The sequence below is a fragment of the Monodon monoceros genome, unplaced genomic scaffold (assembly GCF_005190385.1).
Source record: "Monodon monoceros isolate NGI ecotype Baffin Bay Population unplaced genomic scaffold, NGI_Narwhal_1 Super_Scaffold_2, whole genome shotgun sequence".
Lineage (NCBI taxonomy): Eukaryota > Metazoa > Chordata > Mammalia > Artiodactyla > Monodontidae > Monodon > Monodon monoceros.
In genome coordinates this window covers 35,633,621-35,653,193 of record NW_021703776.1, presented here as the reverse complement: position 1 = coordinate 35,653,193, position 19,573 = coordinate 35,633,621, and the positions used below count along the sequence as shown (strand labels likewise).

Sequence of the window (19,573 nt, the reverse complement as noted above, 5' to 3'; positions counted from 1 at the left end):
ATTAACTTAATTGTATTAACATATCTGAAAAACAATGTGGAAATTCTAAATTATATACTTAGAAATATGGCTCTAGGGCTTAGTATTTGACGTTAATATTTTGCTATTTCCAAATAAGCTTTCTGTTAATAGCCAATTATAATTATTGGTTCTATCAATTATATTCTTCTCTATTTCTAAATGTACAAATGCAAGGAATGTTTGTTTTAAGGAATCAGAGCAGTAAGGAATTTTTTACATGGCTTTTAATTAATTGATTGGCTGGATCATACAGTGAAACGTGTAGAAGTGTTTAAGGATTCAGTCTTCTTTGAACTAACTGTATCACTGTGCCCTTTCTTGGTGCTTTCAGTACTGCCCCTTACGTTCTTGTGCCATCCGCTTTGCTCCTTTGCCTTCACTTTGTGTTCATTATCTTGTTCCTGGGCCTATGGTCGTTTTCTTCTTTGCTGCATGTTCCTGTTGTATTAATACTTCCCAGTCGTCTGGCAGTCTTGGTGTGTTTTTCAGTTTTGTCAGCGTAGATAGGATGGACAAATAGGTCTCTGGATTTAAAGGAAAAAAATCACTCTTTGTAAATTTGATAGATTAAAAATTCCAGAATAAGGTGATACTTTATTTTTAATTTCTGCACAATGGACACATTTAAACATGTTTAAGGATTAATAACAATGATATATTAATAATAGATTAATTGAAATTATAGAAGGTGTTTAAGTTCTATTCAGTTTCCTCAGTAACATTGTTCTTCTGTGTTACCTTCTATTCTTCCCTGCTTATTTTAACTGTTTAAAGACTTTTCTAAATTATGTATCTTTGAAGTACTTCTGTAGTGTCTTTTGTATTTTTAGGAAACAAATTTTAAAAATTCAAAATTGCTATCTTCTCATGTTGGTAATTAAACATAGTAAAGTACAAATTTTGCATCTTGATAGATTAAATCAAAGTTGAGGGGAGCCTGAAGACAGAAAATGACGAAGTGGAGCTATGACCTGGCAAGCCAGTGTGGACTTAGGTCTTGGAAATATAGACTGAAAGCCTAAAATCTTTAACATCACGTTCACGCTTTTTCATCAAATTTCAAATTGTTAAAATTAAACTATCCCCTTCTAATTTAAAAAGAAAAGTAGAGAATAAAAAGAAGACTCCAGTCATAAAATGAGTTTTAGACTCACATATCATGTTACCTTTGAGATGGAAAAGATTTAATAAGTTTAAATTACTAAATGACTATGAGCAATCATAGTTTATTAAGAGAGACTTAGATTTGGGTGGTTATACATAACCCAGTCTTTGAAATTGGTCGATGTGAAAGGAAAGGGTTGTTTCCTCCTATATTGTGTCTCTTAATGCCAGGGTCAAACAGTGGACATTGTGCTTGTTAACCACTCTGAATCAGTATGGTAATGTTTTATTCCTAGCAAAAGTAATTTCAACATGTAAAAATTTTGAATTAGATTTCATTGTCAGTTTTAAAAATATTCATCATCATGTAAGGATTGTTTAAATTATTCTACTTCTCGACAGCAATCCCCAAAATTGATGAGAATGACTAATCCACGTTCTTTGTTGAGACACAGATACCTAATGAGGTAAAAAGGGCAGAAAAGTTTTCTTTCTTTGAGGTAATAGTAAATGTCAAGGGCATGTAGTATTTGTTAATTCTGTAAAATACTCATGGTAGTTATTATACCATTAAAATAGAGTCATTAACTGTGAAATCTTTTGCATCCTTCATTAATCTCAGTCATGAGTTACTCTTTATGACATCTCTATAACTGAGATGTGCAAATTTAATTTGTGGAAAGGAAAACTAATAAACAGAAAAAAGGTGATTTTTGTGTGGGCTGCGTTAAGCCTGACAGAGTCGTGAGCTTGAGGATCTGAGTTTCTAATTCCAAAGTTCTGCATTTGCAACTGTCATAGGGAATAGTTTTCTGGTTATTTTTAAAACTAGGCAGTGTAGGGGCAACGAGTCATGAATCATTATAAAATGGTGATTATTTTAAGCATGTATTAAGTGTAAATATCTTACGTATTGGAGTATTTTAAATTCACCAAGTCTAAAAATGCTGTGAGAGGAGAGGATGGTGAGAGTTTATGTGATGATCTAAAATTTATTCAACCTCATTGTTTACCATGGATCTTTTTTGACTTTATTTTACATTAAAAATTATATGTGCTCTTTTCTTGGTCTTCCTTTTGTAGATACTTTAACAGTTCATTTCCAGTTCATTAGGTTTTCAAAAAAGAGCTATTGTGTTTATTCATCTTCAGCTTGTGTGTTTTTCTGGATTTCAGAGCATTATCTTGAAAAACAAATATATATGCATGTATATATAAGAAGAATGAGCTTGAACAAGCAGTAAAAATGAATTAAATAAAAAGCCTTTTTAAGGGTTGATGTTTTATAAAGTTTAAGGCGTTTGTATGTGCACTTTTTTTTACATTCACAGGGTTTGGGTACTAATTTTATCTGCTTTTTTTTTTTTTTTAATTACTATGTGTCAAGTAATTTACAAAACTTGCAGTATCGCAGCAGTTGTGATTTCTGAATCCTAGAAATGTCCAAAGTAGGTTTGTTTGCCTAAAAGATCAGCACATTTGAAATCATCAAATAGTGTTGAGTGTCATTAACCCATGGTGTTATCCATTTTAGATGGTAATTTAGCTATGTGTTTTTTTCCAGAATTTACATTTGAAAACATGAAACTCTCCTAACATTCATGATACCTTCCATAACTGAAACTGTTAGATTTAGAGATTCTTTTAAATTTTAATTTATGGACTTAATATAATCAAATCCATGCAGATTGAAACATGGATGGATGAAAAGAATGGTAGGACATTCTTATTGAGTCAGGGTATTGTGGTATTCAAATCCTGGCTTTTATAGTTAATAATATGGCCTCTTTGGATCAGGAATTTAATCTCTTTTCCTCAGATATCCTAACTTACAGCAGAAGAGTCAAATTCTATGAATAAGTAAAGTGAAAAAATAATTTTATGATATTTTACATAGGATACTTTTATCTCTGAGTGTTTTCCTTTGCTTTGGCAAGTATTTTTTTAAAAACAGTGACAAATACATAACAGTTTCAAACTGAACCTACACTCATTATATCCTTTATTGTGTATTTTGCTTCTCTCTTGTCTCTTTTAAATTTACTGCTTTAATAGGTTTTCTCTTTGATCATTTCCTAGTGTTATATGACTCTAGGATCCTTGATCCTTAATTGCTTGGCCATGAACAGTTCCAGTTGGTCATAAATTTATGAGCTTAGCTTTCTTTCTTAAACAGAGATTACCATTGGGGGAATATTAAAGCCAGCCAACTTTCAGCAGTTTTCTCTTTTTTTTTTTTTCCCCAGGACAGATTTTAAATGTCTGTAGTTAAATTGTTTGACTTTTTGTGAGTCTTTGCTGATCTGGTTAATGGAAATATACATTTGCCATGTTATAGTGTTTTAGAAACTATTTTCACATGTAATATAAAATTAATCACTTGAGGGTCTGTAATAAAACACATTTATATTACCACTAATCATTTTTATTTAGTAATTTATGTGTTATTTTTTAATCCTGCTCTTACAGCTTTTTGACTTTTTAATCATTTTTAATCAGTAGCTCAAATTCATTTATTTGTTTGTAGCTGGAGATTTAGAGTTTGGAGTCATCATAATGTCATTGGAATAGTATTTTAAACTATGAAAGTGAATAAAATATTCCTGGGGAAAGCATATAGAATAAGAGGGAAAATACCAAAGATGAAATGCTTTAAGGATGGGCAGAGATAGAGGAAAGCCCATCTCTGTGTGTGGAATACGAAACTGTGCTATGGTGATAATGAGCTTGCTCAAAGATGACTTCATTTGTCAAGTTATTAAAGGGGCAAAGAGAAAATTGCACGTGAAAGTGTAAACTAAAGTGAAATTAAAGTCTACAGAAAAATAATAATACTAGAGGAGGTAATTTCTGATTCTTGGTTGTCCATAGAAGACATAAAGCCATTCAGGTGTCAGCAGTGGGAGGTTGAGAGAAGAGACAGTCAAATTGGATCAACTTAATGAACCTAGAATTGTCTGTATCGAATTCTTCTAGCCTTAAATTTGCCACATGATGTGGGAGTGCCTTCATGGTCAGTTTTACAGAATATTCTGTTGCCTCCTGCATTTTTGATAGTGTCTAGTTTCAAGTGTCTACTCTCTGTGTTACAGAGGCAGCTTCCCTCTCTTTGTCCTGGCCCAGTAGAGGGAGACTTTGTCATGTAAGGGGCGCACCAGCAGGCAGGGGACATGGGGGTAGTTCGGTTACTAACCCTGTGGCTTTAGATTAGACCTTTGTCATCACTGTTCCACAGTCTTCATCTTCTCAGCATGGACAGTAAGAATGCTTGCCTGCCTGATGTTTTAAGTGTGTAGTGGGTTTATCCTAAAAAGTAAGATCTTTGTGAACCACAGTTATAAAATTTAAATTGTATACAGTTGACCCTTGAACAACACAAGGGTTAGTCGAAAATTGGCATATAACTTTACAGTCGGCTTTCCATATCCATGGTTCCTCCATCTCCAAAGTTCTGCATCCGTGGATTCAACCAATCACGATCATGTAGTGCTGTACTATTTACTGGAAATAACCCACATGTAAGTGGACCTGCCCAGTTCAAACCCCATGTTTTTCACAAGTCAACTGTACATACAGAATTTTTTGTTATTGCCCTGTGTTTCAGTAGTAAATTATGTGGTTCTACTTTCATCTTTATAAAATTGGGATTGGAATTACCTCCTGAAGACATACTAATAATGAACTCTTTAAGCAGAGGAAAGATAATTTTAGAAAGTATGAAGGAATGAGATCCAGAACATGTGTGAGTTATTTCCTAAATCCTGATTTTCTAAGTCACTAGTTCTCAAAATGTGATACCTGCCCCTCAGCATCACTTGGGAACTTGTTAGTAATGCAGACTGTGGGGCCCCATCCTAGACCTACTGAGTCAGAAATTCTAGAGGGTGGAGTCCAGCAATGTGTTTCAGTAGCCTTCCAGATGATTCTAATGTCTATGAAAGTTTGAGAATCACTGCTCTGGCTGATTAAATTTGCCTACTTAGAATGCAGTTTTAATTCCACTCTTGTTTATGAGGAAAGCTAAATGCAACTCATTCCCCACTGAAAAGGTAAATTAATTGCTCTAGTTGGTTTCATTAATTCAGAGACCTAACATCGTTACAGTAGAATTACATGTAACTAAACGTAAAACTGGAAAAATGTTGAGTAACATCTTTGGAAGTTAGTTTCCACTTAATTGAGAGTGAGAATAGATCTAACATTTAAGGATTTTTGCAGCTTTAGAATGATGTGTTTCTTTAGATTTGCTGAAAAGACAGTAACCGCCAGTTATGCAACCTACATTCATTCATAAAGATATAAACTAACATGTGCCTTTTTAAAACCTGAATTTACTTTTTTTCTGCCTTGGTGAGTAGAAACTTCTAGGCAGAAAAAAATCTGTGAACATCATCAGAAAGCACTGAACTGTGTACACCTAATCTTTGTCTCCTGAAAACTTAGAATATAACATAGTTTTTAAAAAAAATTTTCAGTTTCTTCCTTCTTTCCCTCAAAAGGACAATGCTTCACTTACCAAACAAACAAACAAACAAACAAACTTGATGTTACTGAAGTGAAATATCTATCTATTACCTCAAAGGATCTAGAAGGAACTCACTTTAGGTACACTTATATATGATAGGAAATTATTTGTAAATACTCAGCCGTACTAGACTGGGGATGTTTTCCTTATATTCAAGAAATACTACATTACTTAATCCTTTCTAATTTATAGATGTAGTTGGTTGAATTTCATAATAGGTGATAGCTTTGCTCTCTTTTATGCTTATATGAATGTGGGAATGGAATTTAACTTTTCCTACCAGAAGTAATAAAGGGGGATGAGAAACATTATTGTAAAATAAATTGAATTTATATCAACAATTAGAGATTAAAAAGGCTTATGCTTTTTCCTGGCAAGACATTTACCATGTCATCTTTCTGTTTAAATGCCAACTACAGTAACAAAATACAAAGTATAGTTTACCACATGCCAATATTTGTTCCCCGTGAATTTCTCTCTTGAGAAATTTAGAGCATGTTTTTTGAAGAGGAAATATTTGGCTTGTAGGGAGAAATGGAAATCTGAGCTTAGATGTATAAGGAAGGAAAGTGCCATATTAGGAAACATGGATATGATTAAATGCATGTGGGAATAAGACTTGAATATGGGAAAAAGACTTGAATCAGTTGGTAATAATTATATGGATAATATTACAATCTGATAATGCTGTGATATATTTACGCTCTAAATTCCATTATCAATTAAATTCTTGTTTAATTGCATCATTGATCTCTCAAAGAACAAATAGTTGAAATATTTTGATGGTTTATTATCTTCATATTCCGCTGAATGCTGAAAGTCAGAGCCTTACACTTTGGAAGGTGTAAGCCTTACACTTTGCACATGTGGGGAGGATTTTAACAAATGTCTCTTCAGTACGGCCAGTGTTTCCCGAGTAGCAGAACTGGCTTATGACTTATTTTCAGATACTATATTTTGTTTCTATGAACTGCCATGTATTTAATTCCAGGGGTGTAATGATTAAAGTGTCTTCTGTATCTGATGATGCATATAATTTTTATAACAATTTACAAGTTTGAAGTACCTTCAGATTTATGTTGCACAGTCATCATAGCAGTCCTGTTAGACACTCATTAATGCTCCCTCTTTAGAGATGAGAAAACACTCAATTATCCCTAGTTTGCAACTTTTAGTGTCAGCTTCCATAATGGTTTGAGGGTGTGTAAACTCAGCATATAGCCCATTTTCTCCATCCTTGACTGTCAGTTATAGATTCAGGCATTAACCCAGGTACTCTGCATGTTATTTTAGCTCTCACAAGAATTTGTCTCCAGAGGTATCACTGTCCTAATTTAAAGATGAGGAAACTAACGGTCAAAGGTGGTTAGCATGGGAGAGAAGTCTGGTAGGTGATTAATAATAGCTCATGCAATTAGGATTAGGCTACCTGGGTTCTTATCTAGGCTCTACCACTTAAAGCTAGAACCTTGGGAAAGTTTCCTAACCTCCTAATCCACTGAAAGGACAGTAAGGCCAGTTCCATAGAACTCTTATGAAGATTAAATAAACAAGACGTAATACGTGGAGACTGCCTGGCATACAGTGTGGGCTCTAAGTGTCACATATTATTATGAAGGAAATTATTTAAGGCCACTCAGATGGTAGGAAGTCGTATCCCCACATCATCTTCTTACTCTTTTATTGCTTTCTGATCAGGGCAAGAAATGTATATGTGAAAGTGAGTAGTATTAATTAATACATCTTCCAGTAACTTTAAGAAGGGAGAGGTGGTAGGTATGAGATCAAGAAGTAGAGGACAAACTTCATGGAAAGGCAAAAATTACATAGTTTGGGTCAGGTGGCTGGGACATAAAATAAGTTTTCTAAAAAGTCATATTAGTATTTTTTAGATGAGAATGGGAAGGGAGTGCACCCTTCCTCGACTCCTCTTTGCACAATATTTACTTGAATTCTTAACTGATTAATTATTAGCCTTAAACAAGAGAGCAACAGAAATACTTGTTTGCTTGTTTTTGGAAGAACCCTCCAGTGGTCCTTCCCCCAAATGCATTTACCACTTTTCCTACTTAAGCAGTAGTTATACATACGTATTAAACATTGTCCCTCTAACATTTAGAATTGTAAGCGTTGTTTAGAAAGAATTTATTCTTTTTCAAGTTCCTCTAATACTTTAATTAAATTCCGTCCTGGTACTTAATATTTTTGACATTCTTTACCAATATTTTTGACATTCTTTTCTAGTTCTTCATTTCCATAGCTTATATGCCCTACTTAAAGGCAGAGTCTGTCTAATGTCTAATTACATTGGCTAATATCTCCAATACAAGACCAGAAACAAATTGTAAGTTACTGAGATGAATGGCCTCTTTCATTTCTTATTCAGCTTCTCAGTGGTCCAGTAACTCTAGTGGGAACTGACATCATTCCACTGATTAAAAGTTAACTTTAAAAGATTCCTAATAAGAAAATTTAGACATTGTAAATTTGACACAATTAATATCTATCCATTTTTAGGATGACTTTGCTTCTTTCATAATGTCAGGGTTTGGGTTTTGTTGTTTTCTTTCTAATAGCAAATCTTATTGATATTTGGTATAACTCTTAAATTGTGCCTCGTACTGGAGCTTTTGGAAAAGTAGGAGAGTGTAGTTAACCCTTACATTGTGAGGTTTTAATGCGTTCAAGCAAATGTGGCCACTGGAAAGCAAGGAACAACAAATCTGTCCTTTACCTTTCAACGAGAAAAGATTAAGCCTTTCCTTTGGTCTTGGTTAACTGTTAGATCAGTTAATTTACCTCAAACTATATTTTGGCCTAAAGAAATCTGTTCTGTGGCCTTTTGGAATTGTTATATTCAGAGGCCACGTTTTTGGCTTCTTCTTTCAAAGAGATATACTTCAAGTTCTGCAAAGGCAAGGACTTGGCATAAGAGTCCAGTGTGACACATGCACTGCTGGTTTACCAGAAAATATGCTTCACACATGAAAATGTTTTATATGTGATGCTTTGCTCAAACTGAGAGAAAAATCTGGATATTAACGTATCTCCAGCTTATCACTGAGCCAGATTATCCTTAACGCTTAAAAATCCAATGAAATAAGAAATCTTAAAAGGAACGTCACAGTTGGTTTGGCTTACTGGTTTCTCTTATTTTAAATATCACAGGTTAAAAAAAGATCAGAAAAATAGAAAGGTGGTGTAATAGTGTGTCTAAAAGTTTAAACTTTATAACAGGGCAATCTATGAGCTTTGGGAAATACTGCTAATAATTAAAGCTACCAACTAATATTGAGCTGCTCTACGTCAGGAACTTCACATATATTCTAATTATTCTTCACAACGGCCCTGCAGGGTGTTTTTGTTTGTTTGTTTGCTTTTTCAATTACCACCTTACATATTAGGAGACAGGCTCAGAAAGCTCACACATTTAGGAAAAGGCAGAGCTGAGATTTGAACTCAGCTCTGTCAGATACCAATGTCCATCCACATGTTTTAGCTGAGAAGACATTTGAGAGTGCTTGGAAAAATGCTAAATAAGTAAATGGTAGCAATTATTATTTCTATTCAGCTGTGCTGCCTCCCAGACTATAAATGCATGCACACACACACGATGTGGAGAGAGATGGGAAGGTGGGGAGATGCAGCATTACTGCGTGGTACCCTCTATAGTAAGCATCGTCAGACTCCCGTTCACATATGCAATCCATAAGCAACTAGAAGATGATAATGAAAGAGAAGCCACATTACAAGGTGTAGTAGTACCTAGGAATAGACATAAAAATACTTTTTTGTGGAAAACTTCAAAACATTCTAGTGGGACAAAAAATACAGACTTGAACAAATGGGAAAACATACATGTTCTCAGATTGATTCAACATCATAAAGACATTAATTCTCCATGAATTGACCTATAAATTTAATATGAACTTAATAATACTACTAACAGTTTTTTTACCTTAAAACTAGACAAGAGGATCCTAACCTCAGTGGACATATATTTCTTAATAAGGCATTTGGTTGATTCTTCTCACCACCCAGTAGTTCACAGATGTTAAGATAAATATGTAGAGACATACTAAAAATATTTTTATAGGTTAGGTTGTGAGGAACCTTATTCTCCTAAATAGATAAGAACTGAAGGAGTGTTTATAGCAATGTCGTGGCAATTCTTTGAAACTCAAGTAATATGCCAAAAATCATATAGTGAACTCATCAAAAATTATCTTTAAGAATCTGTCAGGGACTTCCCTGGTGGAGCAGTGGTTAAGAATCTGCCTGCCAACGCAGGGGACACGGGTTCCATCTCTGGTCCGGGAAGATCCCATATGCTGCGGAGCAGCTAAGCCTGTGCGCCACAATTACTGAGCCTGCGCCCTAGAGCCTGCGAGCCACAACTGCTGAAGCCCGCGCTTAGATCCCGTGCTTAGCAACAAGAGAAACCACCTCAATGAGAAGCCCACACACCAACGAAGAGTAGCCCCCGCTCGCCGCAACTAGAGAAAGCCCTCGCAGCAATGAAGACCCAATGCAGCCAAAAAAAAAAACCCACCAGAATCTGTCAGCTGACTGGAAACCACCCATTGGCAAAGGATTGTTCACTTAGTTACTGTAGTACCAGTAGATACCAATTTTTCAAATTATCTCTGTTTGGTGTACAGAGGTTTTTTATTGTAGCTCTTTGAAACTGCTTATTTTAAAAACCACCTATACTATATCATTGTTTTTCCCTTTTTTTCATAGTTGCATTAAAGTCCACCCCAGCTGACAGAAATGGAGTCCAGGACAACTGTAGAACAAAATTCAGAGAAGGCCTGAACTTGCAGGAAGGAGAATTCTTACTGCAGGTAAATTGTAGTAAATATAGTTTGTTTTCATTAGGACAGTTATAAATGGAGAATTAATTAACAGCCTTTTAATTATCCCCAGTTTATTTAGGACTCACCCAGCGTTTCATACCACTTTCATCTGAAGTACAATAGCGGTATAATGTTAGTATTGTACATGAAAAAATGGAATTTTATGAAGCATATTTATTAGAAGTCTAGTTATCACTTTCCATGTTGCATTTCTTTAAATAGCAAGAACTCCTAGATTATTTTAAAGGTTCTCATTTAAGACATTGGATTTACGTATATGTTTTGAGGAATATAGCTCCATTAAAATAATTTTATTTGTTAAATAGTTTGAAATTGTTCTTAACCTGAACTTTATTTTTTTCGATGTGTTCTTATAATTATATTTTCTTTTAGCAGCTGTGTGTGACTTATCAACTTGCTACAGATTTTTTTCAACAACCGTCAGCCCTATTGTCATGCACTAGAACTTGGAGAGTTTCTAGTAGATTTGTCTATAAAAGTATTTTAAATCTTTTCCAATTTTTCTTTCTTTTGGATCTGATACAATGCTCGATTCTCAGTTAAAATTCTCAGGTATTTATGTTATTAAAGAAAGATAGAATGAAGATGTGTGCTATAAAGAATATATATGTATAACTGCATCACTTTGCGGTACACCTGAAACTAACTCAACACTGTAAATTAACTATACTTCAATTAAAAAAATGGTAAAAAAAAAAAAAAAGAAACTAGTTAAATAAAATAAAACAAAACAGAAAAGATGTGTGCTATAATCTGCGCTATTACTATTACATAATAATTTTCAATTCTACCCAGGGAACTGAGTGGAGAACTTAATTTGCCATTGTGACAAAAAGTAGCCATAAGTTTCAGTAACTCCGTTCATTCAGTAAATGCTTAAGTGTAACCTAACAATTTATAAGATTTTATTATAATTTTGTTCAAATCCCTGATACCGAAAATTAACTTTTGCTTCCATTATGTTAGAAAAAATTAAATATATTCAACCGTGAGTCGTCCTCCTCCTGCCTCTAGCTGAGGATTTTTATGTATATTAGCTGAAACGTAAAGACCCCTTATTCAGGTCACAGGAAGCATTCTAATAATTGCTGCTGAATGTGATTAAACATGCATCTTAGTTTATGTAGTAAAGTAATAAGGAAGTTCTTTATCTCAAGTGAAAACAGACAAATGTGGCATGCTTAACACTTCTTAAACTGCTTTAGATTATGGGCCAGTGATTATTTTTTTAACATCTTTATTGGAGTATAATTGCTTTACAATGGTGTGTTAGTTTCCGCTGTATAACAACGTGAATCAGCTATACGTATACATATATCCCCATATCTCCTCCTCTGTGCGTCTCCCTCCCTGTTCCACAACTCTAGATGGTCACAAAGCACCGAGCTGATCTCCCTGTGCTATGCAGCTGCTTCCCACTAGCTATCTATTTTACATTTGGTAGTGTATATATGTCCATGCCACTCTCACTTCATCCCAGCTTACCCTTCCCCCTCCCTGTGTCCTCAAGTCATTCTCTACGTCTGTGTCTTTATTCCTGTCCTGCCCCTGTGTTCTTCAGAACCATTTTTTTTCTTTTTAGATTCCATATATATGTGTTAGCATACGATACTTGTTTTCCTCTTTCTGACTTACTTCACTCTGTATGACAGTCTCTAGGTCCATCCAGCTCACTGGAAATAACTCAATTTCATTTCTTTTTATGGCTGAGTAATATTCCATTGTATATATATGCCACATGTTCTTTATCCATTCATCTGTTGATGGACACTTTGGTTGCTTCCATCTCCTGGCTATTGAAAATAGTGCTGCAATGAACATTGTGGTACATGACTCTTTTTGAATTATAGTCTTCTCAGGGTATATGGCCAGGAGTGGGACTGCTGGGTCGTATAGTAGTTCTCTTTTTAGTTTTCTAAGGAACCTCCATACTGTTCTCTATAGTGGCTGTATCAATTTACATTCCCACCAACAGTGCAAAAGGGTTCCCTTTTCTCCACACCCTCTCCAGCATTTATTGTTTGTAGGTTTTTGATGATGGCCATTCTGACTGGTGTTAGGTGATACCTCATTGTAGTTTTGATTTGCATTTCTCTAATGATTAGTGACGTTGAGCATCCTTTCATGTGTTTGGAGAAATGTCTATTTAGGTCTTCTGCCCAGTTTTGGATTGGGTTGTTTGTTTTTTTTGATACTGAGCTGCATGAGCTGCTTGTAAATTTTGGAGATTAATCCTTTGTCAGTTGCTTCGTTTGCAAGTATTTTCTCCCATTCTGAGGGGTGTCTTTTCGTCTTGTTTATGGTTTCCTTTGCTGTGCAAAAGCTTTAAGTTTCATTAGGTCCCATTTGTTTATTTTCGTTTTTTATTTCCATTTCTCTAGGAGGTGGGTCAGAAAGGATCTTGCTGTGATTTATGTCATAGAATGTTCTGCCTGTGTTTTCCTCTAAGAGTTTTATAGTGTCTGGCCTTACAGTTAGGACTTTAATCCATTTTGAGCTTATTTTTGTGCATGGTGTTAGGGAGTGTACTAATTTCATCCTTTTACATGTAGCTGTCCAGTTTTCCCAGCACCACTTATTGAAGAGGCTGTCTTTTCTCTATTGTATATTCTTGCCACCTTTATCAAAAATAAGGTGACCATATGTGCATGGGTTTATTTCTCGGCTTTCTATCCTGTTCCATTGATCTATATTTCCATTGATCTATATTTGTGCCAGTACCATACTGTCTTGATGACTGTAGCTTTGTAATATAGTCTGAAGTCTGGGAGCCTGATTCCTCCAGCTCCATTTTTCTTTCTCAATATTGCTTTGGCTATTTGGGGTCTTTTGTGTTTCCATACAAATTGTGAAATTTTTTGTTCTAGTTCTGTGAAAAATGCCGTTGGTAGTTTGATAGGAATTGCATTGAATCTGTAGATTGCTTTGGGTAGTATAGTCATTTTCACAATGTTGATTCTTCCAATCCAAGCACATGGTATATCTCTCCATCTGTTTGTATCATTTTTAATTTCTTTCATCAGTATCTTATAGTTTTCTGCATACAGGCCCTTTGTCTCCTTAGGTAGGTTTATTCCTAGGTATTTTATTCTTTTTGTTGCAGTGGTAAATGGGAGTGTTTCCTTAATTTCTCTTTCAGATTTTTCAGCATTAGTGTATAGGAATGCAAGAGATTTCTGTGCATTTATTTTGTATCCTGCTATTTTACCAAATTCATTGATTAGCTCTAGCAGTTATCTGGTAGCATCATTAGGATTCTCTATGTATAGTATCATGTCACCTGCAAACAGTGACAGTTTTATTTCTTCTTTTCCGATTGGGATTCCCTTTATATTTCTTTTTCTTGTCTGATTTCTGTGGCTAAACCTTCCAAAACTATGTTGAATAAGAGTGGTGAGAGTGGGCAACCTTATCTTGTTCCTGATCTTAGTGGAAATGGTTTCAGCTTTTCAGCATTGAGAATGATGTTGGCTGTCAGTTTGTCATATATGGCCTTTATTATGTTGAGGTAAGTTCCTTCTGTGCCTACTTTCTGGAGGGTTTTTATCATAAATGGGTGTTGAATTTTGTCGAAAGCTTTTTCTGCATCTATTGAGATGATCATATGGTTTTTATCCTTCAGTTTGTTAATATGGTTTGTCACATTCATTGATTTGCATATACTGAAGAATCCTTGCATTCCTGGGATGAATCCCACTTGATCATAGTATATGACCCTTTTAATGTGCTGTTGGATTCAGTTTGTTAGTATTTTGTTGAGGATTTTCACATCTATGTTCATCAGTGATATCTGGGCCCGTGATTTTTATTTTTCCCCTAGAATGTTTAGACAAATTGTAAACATATCCTATGTCAAGGACCCAGAATAAAAATATACTGTTGCAAAACTAGTGTTACCTTTTTAATTTTCTGAAGATTGGAAATATTTAGGTATTTAAAATAAGTGGTCTTGTCATTAATTCTGTTGGATGCCATTTGTATAGTATGTGATGCTTCCTCTCTAGTAGGAAGCATCAGACACTGTACAGTTTGCTTAGGGCCATACTTCTTATCTCTTATGAAGCAGATGAACACACTGTAGACATGCGAAAATGGCATATTTCATTATACACAGTTGCCGTAATGGCATCTTACTTTATATTTCCAACGTGCGGTTATCACCTAGTTACCACTTAGAGGCAGAGGATGTTTCCAGAGGTACAGTATACCATTTGGCTTGAAACTTTTGAAACGAAATCTTTTCCTTTGGTTTTAACAAAGGAGGCACATGAAGAAAATGTTACAAGATGTTTAATGAAAGTTTAAAATATTTATTTTCTTGATTAGCTTAAATTTGTTACTGTTTTATGAGGAATAAAAATAAGACAATAAAATAACTTTTTGTATCGTTTCATTATCTGTTATTTGCTTTAGTTGTTTATTTTCATATATTTAAATATGTTCTATCCATTGCTACTTCTTAATACTGTGCTTATTAAAATCTGTAGCTTCATTTTTGAGATAACAGCAGTTGAAATTATAAATAACAGTGCTAATTGCAGTTTATTTCTCTTATTAAATAGTAAGTGAAGCTCAACATGATTTTCAGATAGATAGTTGTGACTTAGACCAAAGAATAATAATCTCTTTTATTAATATGTAATTACCAAATTAATTCCTTCTTTTAATTTACTAAGATAATAATTCAGTACAAGTAATAACCTTGCTCCACATGGTATTTAAGATCATTTAATATTCATATAATTGGTATGTATATATTCTTTTAAGATTGGTATGTATATATTCTTTTAAGAGGCTTTTTGTTTTATTTCTGACAGTTAACGTTTGTCTAAAAGTGTTTATCTGTCATACCCTAAATTATCTTTGTGTCACCTGGCATGCACTAATGAGCTTATTGTACAGTACTAAATTCGTTCCACTGTTCGAAAAACATATTCTACAAAATAATATGCATATGATCAATGGATACTATTTTCTAGAAGGAAGACATCTGCAAGATAAAAAAATGCAGTAATGGATATATACTATTACTGCCAGCTAAAACTTAAGAATACTCAATTTTGGGGGTGTTAATCGTTAAACATTTAAGTTCTTGGTGGGTGCCATCGCCATTTTTCATCCTGGGGAAATTGCCAGGTTTTATAAGGCATAATATCTAAAGTCAAGGATCTTAGATCCCAGTTGTGATCACATGAGTTAGAGGCATGCAACAGTTGGTGATCAGTAACACATAAAAGCAGTAGATCATGATATAACGTTAAGTGTGCAGGCTTTAGAGCTAGACAAAGTTTACCTTCTGGCTCAGCTTTTTCCTAGCTGTATGGCCGTGGGCAAGTTACTGTGCAGCTCTTTACCTCAGTTTCCTCGATTTAAAAAGTGGAATATGACACCTACTTCAGTGGATTGCTGAGGGAATTAAAGTACTTGAATACATTAAAAAAAAGCATTTAGAAAAGTGGCTGTTAAATAGTAGGTGCTGTTTGTTGTCTGCATAATTAAGTTCTCAGAAGTATATTATAGACCAGGGATCTTGAAGGTGAAAGGACTTTGAGGGAAAAGGAAGACAGTCACCGTATCTCTTTTACCTCATCTAACTCTGAGGGTATCTACAAGACCGTGTGGCATCATAAGCACGGGCGCAGTAGCTTCTCCAGTTCCGAATCTCAGTACTTAGCATGCATCCTCTTTGGTGTGCAGTGTTTCATTAAGTGTTGAATGAACTACTTGCTGTCGTTTATATATCTCTCTGTAGTTCACAAAGCATGATCATGTAAATCTTTATCTGCTCCTTTCCACAACGTCATATTGTAGTAATGGTGCCTTACGTGAATTGAGTGCCAGCTCTGTACCAGGCACTGTACGGTGCCTGTCTTTCAAACAATGACACTAAAGCTTAAAGGGGTAAATGACTTAATAAAACCACACAGTTAGTAAGAAACAGAAGAATCCAGTCCAAATTCTGACTCCAAACTGTGTGGTTCTTAAACTAAACCATTCCACGTCTCATTTCACATGAAGAAGAGTGTCTCGGGAGGGTTTAACAATGATCACATAGCATAGAGTAAAACAAGTACTGAATTAAACTCAAGCAGGAAGTAAGGAGGGCTTTAGAATTAAAATATGTGATCACAATTAATGTTTAAGTTGATCTAAATACTTTTATTACCTTAGACTATAGAGATATTAACATTGGACTTGAACCACCACTGAAAGAATAGGAAAAGAGAGGATAACTTCTAAACTAAAAGAGAGAAGAAGGAGTAATAAAAAATAATTGGCCCAAAGCAGGCAAAATGGAAAGAAAAAAGCAGCATAGTGTAAGTGGAACAGATAAAAATAACACCTATAAATTGATAGTTTAAACCTAAATATATTAGTAATTATGTTAAATTTAAATGGACTATATTTGCTGTGTACTTGTCTTACATGTATTCGTTCTACATGTGCATTTTATGTAGAGTCCATTTGTGTATTCCTTTTCTAATAAAAAGTTTTTAAAAATTTTATAATACTTTGAGAGCACCCACATTTCAAACTGTGTCAGTGCTTAAACTGTCTTTGCACAGAGCTTTTCTTCTATCATATATTTTTACGGTTCTAATAAACATCTTTACACACTGTCTTCCTTTAAAAGCAGTGTGACAGATTACAGTAAATGATGTGTATACAATTATATTTAAAAAACATGTACAGTATATTTAAAACAAAATCTAAAGCCTGAGGAAGAAGAAGAAATAAATATTAATGTTACTGTGATTGAGTATTAAATTACTTCTAAGCTTTTCTTTGGCAGAATCAAAAGGTGTGAATAGATTCTTCTCACTACTGGGGTGTATGGTGTTTCTGCATTTGTGGAGTGTAATAATATTAACCATTTTAAAGATTTTTTCATCAATAAAAGTAACAGCCTTAACTGAAGTCAGTATTTATGGATGATAATATTTTTATTTAGTCACATTACCGATTTTGTAACTTTTTTCCTTGTAGGCACTGAATGGCTTTGTACTGGTTGTCACTACAGATGCTTTGGTCTTTTATGCTTCTTCTACTATACAAGATTACCTGGGGTTTCAGCAGGTAAATATATTTTTCTTAGGTCGTTAAAAAAATTTTTTTGGAAAATTAATTTTTTACGTTTAATTTATACTTAGGGACACAAGTGATAGTTTGTATATATAAAATGTAATTAAAATACATATGCTATAGAATAAAAAAGTATATGTTTGCAGCTAATATATTTTTATACTTTTAAAAATCTACTGCATTATAATTTCCTTAAGGGTATATGTGATTCATGGATTTTGTGTTTCTTCTTTCACTTATAAAGAACTCTTATATATACGAAACTTTAGGGTAAGGGGCAGATAGGGTTTGGACAGGGGCAGACAAGAGAATATTTATCATCAAGTTCGTTATGGATACTGGAAGGTATATGACAACTATGAAATGAATGAGGTGATATGTAAAGGTGTGAGCAAAATACTATGGCTTCTCCCTTTAATTCGGACTTGTATGGATTATGGAAGCTTTCCTGAAGGAAATGGTATTTAAGCTAACCTAAAGAAAGTGTAGGATCCGGATGGGTGGACCATTGTGGAGGGAACACAGAGAAGAAAAGCTAGACGTAATGTGGACAGGAGGTTGGAAGGCCTTGAAGGAGGTGAGCGTGTTTGGTTTAATGTTACTGAGTGTATAGTGAATAAATGGAGTAATAAGGTGTTCAGCATATTCGAGGGGCAAGAACATCCAATATGATTTGAGAAGTTTGTAAGTACACTTGAATGCTAACTACTCTTATGTATCAGTAGTTCTTAAATTCTAATGTGCATAAGAATCACCTGAAGAACTTCACAGGATGTCATAAAATTGATGGGCCTCCTTCCCATATAATCTGATTCAGTACGTCAGAGTGGGGCCCATGTATTTCATTTCTAACAAGCTCCCAGGTGATGCCGAGACTGATGGTTGAATGGCACCGTCTGCACTGTTATATAGACTGAAGCTTAAATTATGTCATACACACTATAGAAGCCACTAAATGTTTTTGTTAAAGGGAACGTGTATGCTCCAATCTGTACTTCAGAAGATAACTCTGGCATTGTGTAATGGATGGCATAGAGATGACTTCATGCTAGAAGATAAAGTTCGTAGGAAGATTTAAGTCCAGATAGCTAAAGTGGTGGAATCTGGCTACTGACACAAAGCCTAACTTAAGTAGTTTTGGATTTTAAAGAAAATATACTAATGTCCATGGAAAAGCCTGTTTGCAACTTAATTACATAACTAGTTTAGTTATTATTTGATGTGATTCATAACAGTTAAGAAATCAGAAAGATTAGCTGTTTCCCAATCTGTTTTTTTTCTTCATATATACATATAACCTGGATATTCTTTAAGAAAACATTCATATCTGACATTGGTGGTGGTTTATGGCACCATTTTTAAAACTGCATCTTGTAACTCACTAGTGGGTTATGAAATTGATATAGTGGATCACCGTCAATCATTCGTTTTAGTTGCTTAAAATGAAATAAAATAGAAAACACAATATTGTCACACATATGTGGAATCTAGAAAAATGGTAGAGATGACCTTATTTGCCACGCAGAAATAGAGACAGACATAGAGCACAAATGTATGGATACCAACGGGGAAAGGGGCGGGGTGGGAGGAATTGGGAGATTGCGATTGACACATACACAGTATTGATACTATGTATAAAATAGACAGCTGATGGGAACATACTGTATAGCACAGAGAACTCTACTTAATACACTGTGGTGACCTAAATGGGAGGGAAATACAAAAGAGAGGGTATATATATATACACACACATATATATATATATATATATATATGGCTGATTCATTTTGCTGTACAGTAGAAGCTAACAGGACATTATAAAGCAACTATACACCAATAAAAATAAATTTAAAAAATATTGTTACACATAAAAGAAGTGTTCTGTGAAACTTTTTTCCACGTGTGTATACACACACACACACACACACACACACACACACACACACACACACACACACAC

General features: G+C 34.4%; 1 protein-coding gene across 2 annotated transcripts in view; it reads left to right on the top strand.

Moving 5' to 3' along the window:
- Nucleotides 1-19,573, top strand: part of AHR (aryl hydrocarbon receptor) — a 104,858-nt gene that overhangs the window by 17,160 nt on the left and 68,125 nt on the right. For both annotated transcript variants that reach the window (XM_029233362.1, XM_029233361.1), the window contains exons 3-4: nucleotides 10,394-10,497; nucleotides 17,518-17,607. In XM_029233362.1, coding sequence (XP_029089195.1) covers nucleotides 10,394-10,497; nucleotides 17,518-17,607 — 194 coding nt within the window. The remainder of the gene's footprint in view (nucleotides 1-10,393; nucleotides 10,498-17,517; nucleotides 17,608-19,573) is intronic.